This window comes from Microtus ochrogaster, linkage group LG1 (assembly GCF_000317375.1).
Source record: "Microtus ochrogaster isolate Prairie Vole_2 linkage group LG1, MicOch1.0, whole genome shotgun sequence".
Lineage (NCBI taxonomy): Eukaryota > Metazoa > Chordata > Mammalia > Rodentia > Cricetidae > Microtus > Microtus ochrogaster.
The window spans coordinates 47,250,527-47,263,369 of record NC_022027.1 but is presented as its reverse complement, the minus strand read 5'-3'; the positions used below and the strand labels follow the sequence as shown (position 1 = coordinate 47,263,369).

Below are 12,843 nucleotides of genomic sequence, written 5' to 3'. Positions count from 1 at the left end.
ATCGGGGGAGGGGGAGGGAAGTGGGAGGCGGTGGCGGGGAGGAGGCAGAAATCTTTAATGAATAAATAAATTTTAAAAAAGCCAAAAAATAATATAGGAATACTTTCTGGAAGCCTATTTTTACTTATTTAAACCTAGTTGTCAGGGCAGTGTCCATGTCTGAAGTCTGAGCTTATGAGAAGCTGGAACAGAAGGGTCACCTGGTTACCTGATCTACACAAGGACATCACATCTCAAAATCACAACAGTAAAACCAGGAGAACTGTGTCTATTACTGATTTCTTTTAACCTGGACAGATTGACATCATAGCAAGGAAAAAAGAAAAGAATAAACAAACACTCAGGAAGTTGTTTTTCACCCCAAACAAAGATAATCCCAACTGGCCTGAACATTTTCCAAAGTCCAAGCCTATGCAGCCTGCTAAAAATATTCATCTCCAGTCTTTGAGGAATCCAGTCTAGTCCCAAGTAGGCACAGATGTGAAAAAGGCCTCTTCCTTGGACCCAGGCACACTAGCCAGAGTAGACATTACTCAGGCCGGCTGTCATGTCTCCGGGATTGATTTAGAAATACGACCTGCTCCCACCCATCCTGGCAACAAAATATTCTAAAAATTCAATGGCAGCTCAAGGGCAAAGTTCAACAGGAAATCATATTAATAGCTCCTGGAAATATTTAGCCCCTGATTTTGCCCATTCTTTGTACCTTAAGCAGTCAGCTCTCTGGTTAGAGTCTGACCCCTCTCTCTCTCTCTCCATATAGTATGCAGTGGGTATGATAGAGGATTGCTTCTTGTTGTCATGTAGAACAGGAATTTCTATTTTGGTTTTGAATGTAGCAGTGTTCAGAGATGGGAAGTTTCATGAGCATCTGGATCACGATTGGTCCCTCTAACCTTGGCAGCAGACCAACGCATTGTTGATTTCATAATTTAATGGGCATCTGGGGAATGATGGAAACTTAAGGGGTAAGACTCCCTAAGAGAGGGGGTCCATGACAGTGTGCTTTATAGGCCTCCATTTGCCCCTGGGGCCACCCTCTCCTGCTCTCTGCTTCTTGGCTGCACAAGGTGGGCCTCCTCCTCCACCACTGGCTCCTGTTGCCTGTATGTCCTGACTCATCTAAGAGAGCTTAGCAATGGAGCCAGATGACCAGAACTGAACTAAAACTTCTAAAACCATGAGCTAAAAAGACACCTTTCCTCCAGTTATATTGTTTCTCTCTGGGTATTTTTGTCACACTGAGAAGAAACTAACACATCTCTTAAAGTGAAACATAGTTTGAGTCAGAATTTCCTCATCTGTAAAACAGAGACAGCTGATACTGGTACTGAAAAAAAAAAAAAGATACATTATGAAGCCAGCCAGCATCTTTGTTTTACTATGTACCAGGTAATAGGAAAAAATATTGGAATGTGATCCACAAAGCTGGATTTGTGTAATGTTTATCCCCTGGTGTACATGGGGAAAATGCATTCAGTGATTTAAACATAAGCCTCAGCATATGCAAGTGAGTTAGGGAGGCATCATTAGTAGGACATCTCTGCTTTGCCTAGGAAGACGCTGGGGCACAGAGAGTTCTGACAAAATTCCCGCCACACAGCTGTTGGGTCGGCCCTACTGAGCCCAGGCATCCAGATCCCAAAGAAGTGGATGGTAATCCCATGCCCTGCAGTCCCTGACCTAACTGATGCCTAGTGCTTATTGATCCAATATAATCTGTAAATTACTAAGAAGTATTACTAAACCACTCTCTGAGCGTTTAAAAAGTAAAGAATTACTCCACAGTGGAGGCCAAATGATCTAACAAGAGAACTTTAAACACATCCTTCCTGAAAGGGAATTCGTAGCTACATTTTCTTGTACTTCCCCCTGCTCTCAGGCCTCCAGATTTCTCAACACAAACAGCTCTGGGGACAGGGGTCTAACTTTCCTTACAGTTTACAACTACCTTTCTGGGCAATCTGAAATTTTCCACCTTCAGGAAAGCCAGTAACAATTCTTCACAGAATAACCTTCTAGTCTATTTCTTATGATATTTGTGAGGAGTAGAAACTGAAGTTTCTTCCGGGGCAGAAACCCTTCTCTTGCACACGCCTCCTGGAGAAGAATTTTGTCCGTTGCTCAACTTTTTATCAGCAGAGGGGCTCCAGGGACCCAGAACTTCTATATATGGTCATTTACAACCTACCTGGATGCCTCACCTGCTGAGTCAAAGGCCAGGGGAGTGATTCATGTCTAGGGGAAGAATGCTGTACACTCAGAAAACAGTTTTTTTTTCTTCAGAGAAAACCGAATTTCCCCAACTCTCCATGTCCGATACCCTAATTCACCTTTCTCCTGCCTCTAAAAAATAAAAGTAATACAAACTGCACTCGTGAGGGGGAAAATGAGCTCATAGGAAGGGTGGGGATAAAGTTCTCAACAACACAGAACTCCGAGTAGAGGCTCCGAGGCCCGCCCCTTCCCCTTCTTCTTCTTTCAAATGTTTCCAAGGCCTTTAGGAAAGAAGGGCCCGGCTTGTCTGGATCCCCTGGAAGCGAGCTCGGGTCGCCAAGACCCGGAGTTTAGTAACTTCCTCCAGCATTGCTGCCCGGGTCAGTCTCCTCCATCTTGACCGAAGGGGAAGGGAAGTGGGCTTGGTTGGGGAGGGAGAGACAGGGAGGGGACAGTGCGGGGACCTAGCTGCGCTCGCGGACATCGTGGACGGAAGAGGCTGGGATTTGCTGCCCCGTGGGCGCAGCAGGGAGGGCGTGGGAAACTTACCCTGAGGCGCAGCGGCCGCGAACCCGAGGGAGAAGCTGCGGGAAGGTGTGCGCTCGGCTGTCGCTCCGGGCTGGTCTGGACGGCGACCAGACCGCGACTGCGCCCTTCCTCAACCCCTCCTCCTGCCTCCACCCAGTGACCGCCCAGGTCCCGCCAGAAAGAGTCACTGGGAGCTGTGCCTTGACCCAGCCACCCTATCCCCTGTACTCAAACCTTTCCTCCGCCTTTATTCCCCCTCCCTTCTTCCATCTATTTCTTCAGGGTTCGGCTTGTTTCTAGACATCGTGAATTCAGAGTTCCTCACAGGTACTCTAAGTAACACTTACCTAGCGGGTATTTCGTGGCAGGCACAGTTCTAAATCCTGCATAACAGCCATGCTACCAGGTAGAGGCTGTTTTTATACTCTAATCACCGTTTTACAAGTGAGGAGGTACAAAGGCAAGGGAGGTCAGTCACACCGAAAGGACAGTGGAGCTAGGTTTGGAGCGCAGGAATCTGGGAAGTCCCCACGGTAGGCCTGTTGGCTCCCGGGTGAGGATTAGAGCTGGGGAGGCACCGTGGTATTCTAAAGGCGTTGGAAACCTCACTATGTCAGGGGAAATAAAAATCAAAACCCCAATATAATGGTCAATCTTATCAACTCGACACAAGCCATAGTCATCTGGGAGGAGGGAACCTCCATAAGATGGGGCTGTAGGCATCTTAATCGGTGACTGAGGTGGGAGGGTCCAGTCCGTTGTGGGTGGTGCTACCCCTGGGCTGGTGCTCCTGGACTGGGGCGTCCCGGCAAGCAAGACAGGAATTAGCGTTCCTTCCTGGGCTCTGCACCAGTTCCTGCTTCAAGGTTCCCGCCCTCTGGCTTCCTTCCCTTCGGCGGATGGAGTGTGCTGTGCAAGTGTTCGCTGAAATAGACCCCTCAAGTTGTTTTTGGTCTTGGTACTTAGTCCCCGCAGTAGAAACCCTAATGCTGCAGCCCTTTAATACAGCTCCTCATGTCGTGGTGACCCCCAACCATAAGATTATTTTCGTTGCTACTTCCTAACTGTAATTTTGCTAACATTATGAATCGTAAAAATGTGTGTTTTCCGATGGTCTTAGATAACCCCTGTGAAAGGTTGTTTGATCCCCACTGGAGTTCTCGACCCACAGGTTGAGAACCCTTGCCCTAAGACATGCACTTAATCCTAATAGTGTCACTCCCTATGAGCCAAGCATTCAAACACATGCATCTATAGGGGCCAAATCTATTCAAACTTCCACAGGAAGAGAGAGTAAGTTTTCTTAAAGACTGTGGCCCCAAACTCCATTGGATGGTTCACATACTTGCGAGTATATAAGCAGAACAAGTTGGACTTGATGGGTATAAAAGAACAAAAACAACATGAAGTTGGATGGTAAAGAATTGGGGGTGATGGATCTGCAGGAGTTGGGGAAGAGAAGGTGTATATGACCAAAACACAATGTATGCCATTCTCAAGGAATTAATAAAAGACTTTAAAATATTAGTAAAACCTGAATAGGTAACAAGTGAGTGCAGTAAGTTAAAAACAAAGGAAATAAGCATTCAAAGTAGTGATGGAATTGCAGCACTTGCCTGTGCATAGAAGAGGCCATGGTTCAATCCCCAGTGCTGTGGGACAATGGTCTGTACCCTGTCACCTGTATTTTAAATAAATGCTGATTGGCCAGTAGCCAGGCAGGAAGTATAGGAGAGGTGACCAGACAGGAAGTGGGGGGGGGCAACAAGAATTCTGGGAAGAGGGAAGTTTCAGTCTGCAGTCTTCATCCAGAGACAGAGGAAGCCAGACACAGAGCAAGCAAGATGTGACTGCCTCGCCAAAAAAGGTATCAAGTCACGTGGCTAACACTGACAAGAATTATGGGCTAATATAAGTTATAAGAGTTAATAAGAAGCCTGAGCTACTAAACCAATCAGTGTTTATTTAAAATACAAGTGACAGGGTACAGACCATTGTCCCACAGCACCCCAGCACTGGAAATAGAAAGGTATTCAAAAGAAACCGCTTGCTAATGTTGCAGGGCTCTTGAGGCTACTCATGCCTTTGCACTTGTGTGGTGAAAATATGGTATGAAATTGTGCTCTTATTCATTTCTCTCCAGCTCTGCATTTAGAAAAATGATGATGGTATGTTGGGGTAGATACTAACACAAGCTTATACATGCTGCATGTAAGACTCTGCATGCAAGTGGCTCTATGAGTCGGTGGTTAAATACTAATCGGAATGGCAAATTTTAAAGAGATACTTGGTTTGAGCTCAAGTGTTTGCATTCTGTGTTAAAAACAAACTGCAGCTGAATGACATAGAGTTTAAAGACTACATGAGTTCAAGTGGAAGAGATGTGGTATACCCAGACGGATTGAATGAAAGGGCTTAATACAGAGAGTGCTTACAGAAGTATGGGCGGTGTTGCCATGCCCCCCTCCCTCCCGGCACCATGAAGTTCTTGAGAACTGGGAGGAGTATGAAATCATTGCTGTCTCCACGCGGGCAAGAGAGGGAAGGGATTATCTGGAACTTGAAAGTACAGAAACTTTAGAAGAGAGACTGTCCAACAGGGCCTGTGCCCAAGATCACAAGGCAGGGCCTGATCACTAGAAGCTTTCTTGCTTCAGTGGCCAGTGGCAGCTGAAGAAACCAGAACACTGGATGTCTGTCAGTTTCCTGGAGCTATTGGTTGCAAACATTGCTTCACATCTGAGACATTTCTCAGTGGGATGTTTGAGGGAATATCTTGGTTCTGGTTTTGAACAACTTGTGGAAATTGTCTCAGAAGTTGAATCCTAATAAACTCTTATCACTTGTTGACTAGTTCTAGAACCTGATAGCTTTAAGCCAATACAGACCTAAGGATGAAACTTCTGCCAGCTTTTAAAGAGGAGCTTGCAGCATGGTTCTGTCATATTACATTAACCAAGAGATGGGACTCTTTCAATACAAGCATCCAATCAGGTGATAAGAACCTGAGGCCAATTTTAAGCAACTCTTCTCCTTGTCAAGGCTTTGAGATTCTGGTGTTCATTTAAAATTTTCAAAGACAATTATCTAGGACACCGGCCTCAGAGTTGTTATGAGGTCGAGGTGGAAATCCTGACGGGTTCATGGTGCTTGGTTATTTTCCAGACATACTCAATACATCATTTGACCTTGTCCCTAGACTGTGACCGGGCTGTTTACTCAAGGCACCATTCTGATCAGCTCTTGTAAGTGCTCTCTCCAGCTCATTTTGAGGAAGCATCTATAAAAGACACTCTGGTATCCCGAAATTAAGTGGAGACATACTAAACTATATCGTGGGCTTCTCATGACCTATAAAGCCCTCAGTCTCATGTGTCTGAACATAGTAAGATAGTCTAGATATTATTTCCTTCCTCAGTTTTCCACTTAAAAATCATATAAACCATTTTAAATTTTAAATGGAAATGAATATTCTGCCACAATTCCTGAACATTACGGTGATGAAATTGCAGGTCTCAGGAGCATTTTTGTAGCCAATCACAAGAGTTTAGAAACTGGTTTCTGGACCTGTTCCTCCATGTGCTCCACAGACAGGGACCCAAGAGCTGAGTCTGCTGCTAGGCAAAGGGTGACAATGGGATACTGTGGGGAGATGAAGATCGTTAGGCCCCGGGGTCATTGATAACTTAAGGACTTGGCTATGGCATGCCTTCCCTGGGTTTTATGAAAGTGTGCTGAGCTTTCAGGTCTTACTGAGTTTGCAAATGTGCCCATAGAGCCATGCTGGTTGCTGTCCTTGGCAGTTTTTCATATTATCAGAGGGTAAAGACGCACAAATGCGCAGGCTTGCAGAATGCCAAAATTGCTTGGCCTCAGTTGCATTCTGTCTCTGCCACTGTGTCCTTCACGAGCCAGTAAACTCTTGTTTGAAGATTCGACCATCTCCCGGGTATTTGGGGCACTCAGCAAACCTTTGCTTATGCAACTAAAAGGGCACAGCCATCCTCACACTGTATCGGAGATCTTGAGAAGATTCAGAGACAACATTCATCCTACTGGATTCGCATGGAAATTAAGTTATTTCTCTTTGTTCTGACTGCAAAAGCAAAGCTAGAACTGAGAACATGAATTTATTCAGCAACTTGCTCTTAGCAAGGTCAATATGTTTCAGATTCAATACTAGTTTAGTTTTGCTCTTAAAAAAAAAAAAAGCCTCGAGTTACAGAACGTTGCACCAGCTCAGAGCAGTCTATACTAACGAGATGAATAATGGAAAAAGGACAGAGTAAAGCAAACAACAGACAACCAGGCTGCCATTTATTATTCATACAAACTTATATAGTGGCATGTGCTATTGGAGAAATCAGAAATTCATAACACACAAATTCATACTGGAAATTAAAAAAAAATCACTTGGGGGTCAAGAACTCAGGTTGACAGCACCACAAATGTTTTCCTCAGTCTGAGCAGGTGAGAACTCACCAGGGGTAACAAACACCTACAGAAGACTGGGAGTGACTGTTAAGACTGTACAAACGCTTCCCTACACAATTTCCTATCCAAAGGGAGGAACCTGCAGGAGCTTTCAGAAGACCCTGGTACAGTAAGGGGGCAGGCAAGGCAGAAAAACGGTGCTGACATCGGTTTCTTTTGACCTTCCCAGCCAGCGTCTGACAGCAAGGAGCCATCTTGCTGAGAGTTTTTTCCGTGCCTTCCCACCTGAAGGTACGATAGAAAAGGTTAGTAAAGCACACCACAAGGCATTCGTGAATAAGTAAGAAACGTGGAAAGCGGAGCTTTCACTGAAATAGAATCCGCAGTAGTCATCAAACTATCCAACCCCAAAGATGAAATAGAAAACACAAATGAACAGTTCGACACCCATGGGGCAAATCTCAGCCTTGCACCTCTCAACGCTCCCTGTGGAAAAAGTGGGCATCCATTAGAGAAGAGCTGGCTTCTAATAAATGTCTGGAGTGGCGAGGGGAGCGGCAGGGAGGCGATCTCAGGAGCTTTTCCTTCGAGAGTTAACCACGCCCACGTCCTGTGGGCCTGCGCAGGCTGTCTCTGTCACTCCCCACCCTGTACCTGAAGGCCTCTGGGTTCAGTCCTTCGTCCCCCACTGGGCTCTTTCTGCCACCTCACCCATCCACGTCCCACCGGCTGTGAAGGAAGGTGTGTGTGAGCAGCACATAGGAGCCCGTGGGAATTTGCTTCTCTAATGTGTGAACATCGCGCCACCGGGAGGTGTGAGCAGTAAGGGGCCAAGTGGGGATGGGAAGCTGCTCTACAGATGACCGGCTCCCTGTCTTTGCTGGAGCCCTCTGGGTTGCCCTGGAGATTTAGTGCCTGGCTCACTAGCTTTGCCACATGAGATGGGTATCAATTCCAGATTCTTGAGGCTATTCCAGAATTTCTACCCTGAATTATAGGAGCTGGTTTGCAGCAGCACCTGAGCAGCCAGGAATGCCCGGCTGGGCTCAGTCCAACATACACTCTCCCGAACACACCGCACTACCCTCAGAACGTGAAATCGGCTTCCCCCCCAATCTGTTCTAGATGCCAGCACACAGCTCACACATGATTGCAGTCTTTTCTATTCCTGCCTCCTCGGGACCCCCACCAGTCATGCCCACCTAAAACTGTGCTTCCCCCCTCTCTCTCCCCATTGGAGGACTATTTCCCAATCCAATCCAGTACAACAGAGAGAACTTCTACATGCCCTGTAACACTGCCGGCAGACTTGCTCACCCCCATTCTGCATCTACTCGCTGCCACTCATCCGTCACACCATCCATTCGCCCCACTCAGCAAACATCCCGGGCATGCTGGTAATGGGCAAGGCACTGCTGAAGAATGAGGTGTGGCTGGCACAGGCTCTGTGCTCAAGCTTGGGAGCTGCAGAGTGGTCTGTCCATTTCTCATGGTTCACTCATTCTAGATTTTGGGAGGAGTCTGGAATGTTCTCAAAGAGTTTGGGTCGTTTCCATACAAATACAACACAATGCGGATACTGTGATATTTGCTCAGTGATAGGGTGTGCCAGGCGCCCGAACAGCACTCACTGCTAGCTCGTGGGACTGGGTCTCTGGCTGAAAACACAATGTGCACGCCTAATGTTTGGCCAGTAAGGTAGAAATGAGAAGGGAAAAAAGGCAAGTTGTGTGCACACCACACGCAAAATATTCAAGTTGGTGTTTGAACACTACGCTATGTAAAAGCCACAGGTTTGTGGCCTTGTCGTGAACTGATATGGGGAAATAAAGCGCCTGAGCTACCAGAAAATAACCCCCGGAGAGAAGTCTCAGAACTATAGTGCCAGGGACAGTGCCTCTATGCGCTGTGTGACAGACAGCGAACAGGCCCCATGTGTATCTATAAACTCTGGTTTCACTCCAGCTTCTAGTGAACTTGCTTATTCAAATGATTTACTTACTTTCCAGAAACACTCACAAAACTAAAGACCCAAAGCACACAGGTTCCTGCTACATTGCTGCACCGCAGAAGGTCTAGGGAAGCAGGGGAAATGTGGCTGGTTTTTAAAAGCATCTCTGGCACGCCAAGACTGTGGTATTTCGCAGCACTCTTCAGGGCCCTGACTTGAGCCCTCCCCGATTTTAAGTATGCACAGACATGCACTCCAGTCTAAAGCGTGTTGAGATCCTCGTTCAAAAAGACCTCTAGAGAAGCCAAGTATACTTAGAGGGCAGGATGCATAGGACATCAAGTGGAATCAATGCCCAAATGTCTAAGTGGCACCGATTAGAATTCTTAATGGAATCTGTCAGCAGACTGTACTCTGCTGCCCAGAAGTTCAGAAAAGCCCACACAGTAGAAAGCTGGGGGTGAAGGAAAAAAAAAAAAAACAAAAAACAAAGGCTCTGTATGCTCAGATATTTGCTACCCACACTGTGTCCAGCACTCTTGATTTGACCGGTAAACCTAAAAGTCCAGTGTCTGTCCTAATCCTAAAGCACTTCTTTGCCCAGCCTTACAGCGTCGTGCTGTGCAGCCACTGAGACTGTTACCAGGACCTGTGCGCATAGCTAGCTCTGCTCCGCTACTCTGGGGGGGTCTCGGTGGTTCTATTTCCTGAGGTAGCTCAGTTGTGAGTTCTATGCATGCGATGTGTGCTGTTCACCACTCAAAGCTAACTTTCCCTTTTTTTTTAATCTGAAGGATTATAAAAATACCAGTATTTCTCCCTGTTTTATCAAAATGAGTTTAGAAAAAAATTAGACATGGGTCTTCTAGTTAAACTTCTGTTCCGTCTTGTAAATTGTTGTGGACTCTGACTTCCAGATTCATTTTTTTGACTTTAGCACCTTTGAATGTATACGAGCCCTCACAGTCACTCAGGATGTTGACATTGCGCACGGTGCAGTACTGTCTGTTGACGTTCTTCTCCACCTTGTCCGTACTTCTCTTGGCTACGTCCACCTTAGTATTCAGGGGGTAGTCCTCCAGAGTGTCCTCTGGGGGCTGCTTCTTCTTCTGTGTCTGGCATTTTCTGGTGATGAAACAGGCCACCAGCAACAGTAGAAGGAGGAGCATAATAGCAGCCAGGGCACTGCCAATTGATGCTCCAGTTTGGGACAGAGAGGCAGCTACGATGGGCTCCTGCATCTCTAGGTTCAGGGACTTCATGTTGGTGCCGTTCTTGACTTGGTCTCCTTCATTGTCATAGATGAGGGAGTCATCAAGAGACAACCAGCCTCGGGGGTCCACCAGGTCCCTTCGGTGGCGCCTCAGAGAGGCTGTGAGAGAGCGCTGGACCCGGGGCCTTGAGATGCTGTCAGGGCCAATGACATAGATCACCTGGAGATACCACTGGTGTCCCGCTTCCACCTGCAGAGGAGAGAGGCAGGGACACTAGCGTGTTATCTGGGAGCATTCGGAAGGGAGGAAATGAAGGCACCTGCTGTGACAGGGTGCAGAGAAACGGTCTCAATTAAGGGTTGCCAAGGATGCTCCTTGTTCCAAGATACAGGGAACTAAATCAAACACCAGGGATTCTGCTTTATTTTAGATTACGGTGATCTCGGGGCAGCTATACACATTCTTTTCAATGTCCCTACTCATGTGGAATAGCCTAAAAATTTATTTGTCATGGTCTCTTTAGCTTATGCTTATGAGTTGTTGGTCCTTATTAATAACCATGAAATAACACTACAATAATTATATTAACTACCACATTTATTCTCTGTGCCCTTCAACTGCTCCTTATGCTAACTTACTATTTACTGATGAACTTCAGTTAAAATGAAGTCAGTCAACAAATTTTCACTAAACAATTCTAAACATAATATACAGCTTCGTGACAAAAATTGCTGAACTCGAATACTTTCTGGATCACCCCTCAGAGGAGGAGCATCGAGTACTTTACTGCCCCCTCAGCTGCTTGCCTGGGAACACTTCACAGCTTTGAAATAACTTCAAAAAAGCAGCCCAGAATCCCTGAAACCCAAGGTCGTGGATAACCACTTGGAGACAGAAAAAAAAAAAGTGCAAAATCTGATCTTGGAAGGTCTTGTTTGTTGCTTGGCTGTTTTCTTTCCTATGTGGTACTAGTCACTTGTGTCCCTCTAACTTGGACACTGTGACTTTGTTTGGTGTTTTCCAAAGGCCTGTGAAATCCGCTGGTCCACCTGACTGCCCCAAAGCTAGAAATTCAAAAGAATTCAGGAAGAATCAGAGCAGCCCATATACTGATGGACAATGACAGATGCTCAGATGTAAATCAAAGGATTTCATCCTTGCTTTGGTCTGCTGGGGACAGGGAAAACTTGGGAGTGAATGATAGGTTTCATAACAAGGAAAAAGGCCTCACGGCAAGAGACTTATCAAAAGAAACTGGCGGTCACCTTATAGAGGGCGTCTACTTTGAGGGTGAATCCATCCACACCTGGCATGCTACTGACCACGTGGAACTCGGGCAACTCAGAAGCAAAGTGGGCCTCAAAAGGCACATCGTGGAAGTACTTGTCAGTGACCTCCGGCTGGCTGCGGTCCTGGGATGGAAAGAGGAAGAGGCGGGGCATGTGAATGAAAGGCATTGCTGAGAAGGAGAGGGTGTTCTACCTGCTTCTCTGGGTTGGGTGAGAAGTGTGTGCTGTGGACAGTTTTCCCCCAAGGGGGTCCTGCCTCGGAACACTACTAAGGGGAGCTTCTGGTAAGTTCTATTTAACCTGTGTCTCAGAGGCCATGTGCGGCTAAGGACAACTATGAATGTTGATCAACACAAAATTACAAACTTAATTTTTTTGGTTGTTTTTCTGTTGCTAGTCATCTGTGAAGCCATTGACAAGAATCTTGTACATGAATTCATTTTTCATGTCTAAAGGCTGGATATGCCCAGCAGACCAGCAGTTCTCAAACTACTTGGCTTTAGCATTCTTTCCCTTGTTGAAAGCAAAGAAAGACCCCAAAGAACTTTTATTTATGTGATTTTCTTTTATCTATATTTACTAAATTAAAAATTAAACCTGAACAACTAAATAAAACATTTATTTTAAATTTACAATGAAAAGTTCATTATATGCTAATCTAAGTAAGATTTTTTTTTTTTTTTAGTGAAATATGCTCACATTCATCTTTGTTCCCAAAGAGACGCCCTTTTTTTGTGATTCACAACTGCTTTTGTATTCAGTCAGTTGTGATAAACTATCTTAGCTGGTACATGAAGAAAATCTAGCTTCAAACCCAGCTATCAGCGGGAAAAAGGAGGTGTCCATTGATGACATTTTTCAGGTAATTGAGAGAGACTGGTAGACAGACCGAGAGACAGACGAATTGTGTGTGGCAGAGACATGCTTATTTTGGAGTGTGTGCTTGTGTGTGGATGCCTGGCATTGCTATGGGGTATATCCCTTCCTCACCTTATTTTTGAGATGGGCTTTTCACTAAAATTGGATGTCAGTGGCTGGTTAGATGGGCTGCTAGTGAGCTACAGGGATCCTCCTGTCCCTGTCTTCGCTGGGATGATAGTGACCACTCCTTCTGTGTGCTCTGAGAATCAAACTCCGGACCTCATACTGACATGGACAGCACTTTACTGACTGAGTCAGCTCTCCATTCCCTGGGTAGCCTTCAAAACCT

At 45.9% G+C, this 12,843-nt stretch overlaps 2 protein-coding genes across 2 annotated transcripts in view; both read right to left on the bottom strand.

Moving 5' to 3' along the window:
- Anxa3 (annexin A3) overlaps positions 1-2,848 on the bottom strand; it is a 52,797-nt gene extending 49,949 nt beyond the window's left edge. Inside the window, exon 1 of the mRNA XM_005359522.2 lies at positions 2,767-2,848. The gene's annotated coding sequence lies outside the window, so the exon portion shown is untranslated. The remainder of the gene's footprint in view (positions 1-2,766) is intronic.
- A 4,183-nt stretch (positions 2,849-7,031) lies between these two features.
- Fras1 (Fraser extracellular matrix complex subunit 1) overlaps positions 7,032-12,843 on the bottom strand; it is a 407,009-nt gene continuing 401,197 nt past the window's right edge. Inside the window, exons 73-74 of the mRNA XM_026785092.1 lie at positions 11,610-11,756; positions 7,032-10,593 (exon numbers count right to left, since the gene is read on the bottom strand). Coding sequence (XP_026640893.1) covers positions 10,000-10,593; positions 11,610-11,756 — 741 coding nt within the window. The 3' untranslated portion in view covers positions 7,032-9,999. The remainder of the gene's footprint in view (positions 10,594-11,609; positions 11,757-12,843) is intronic.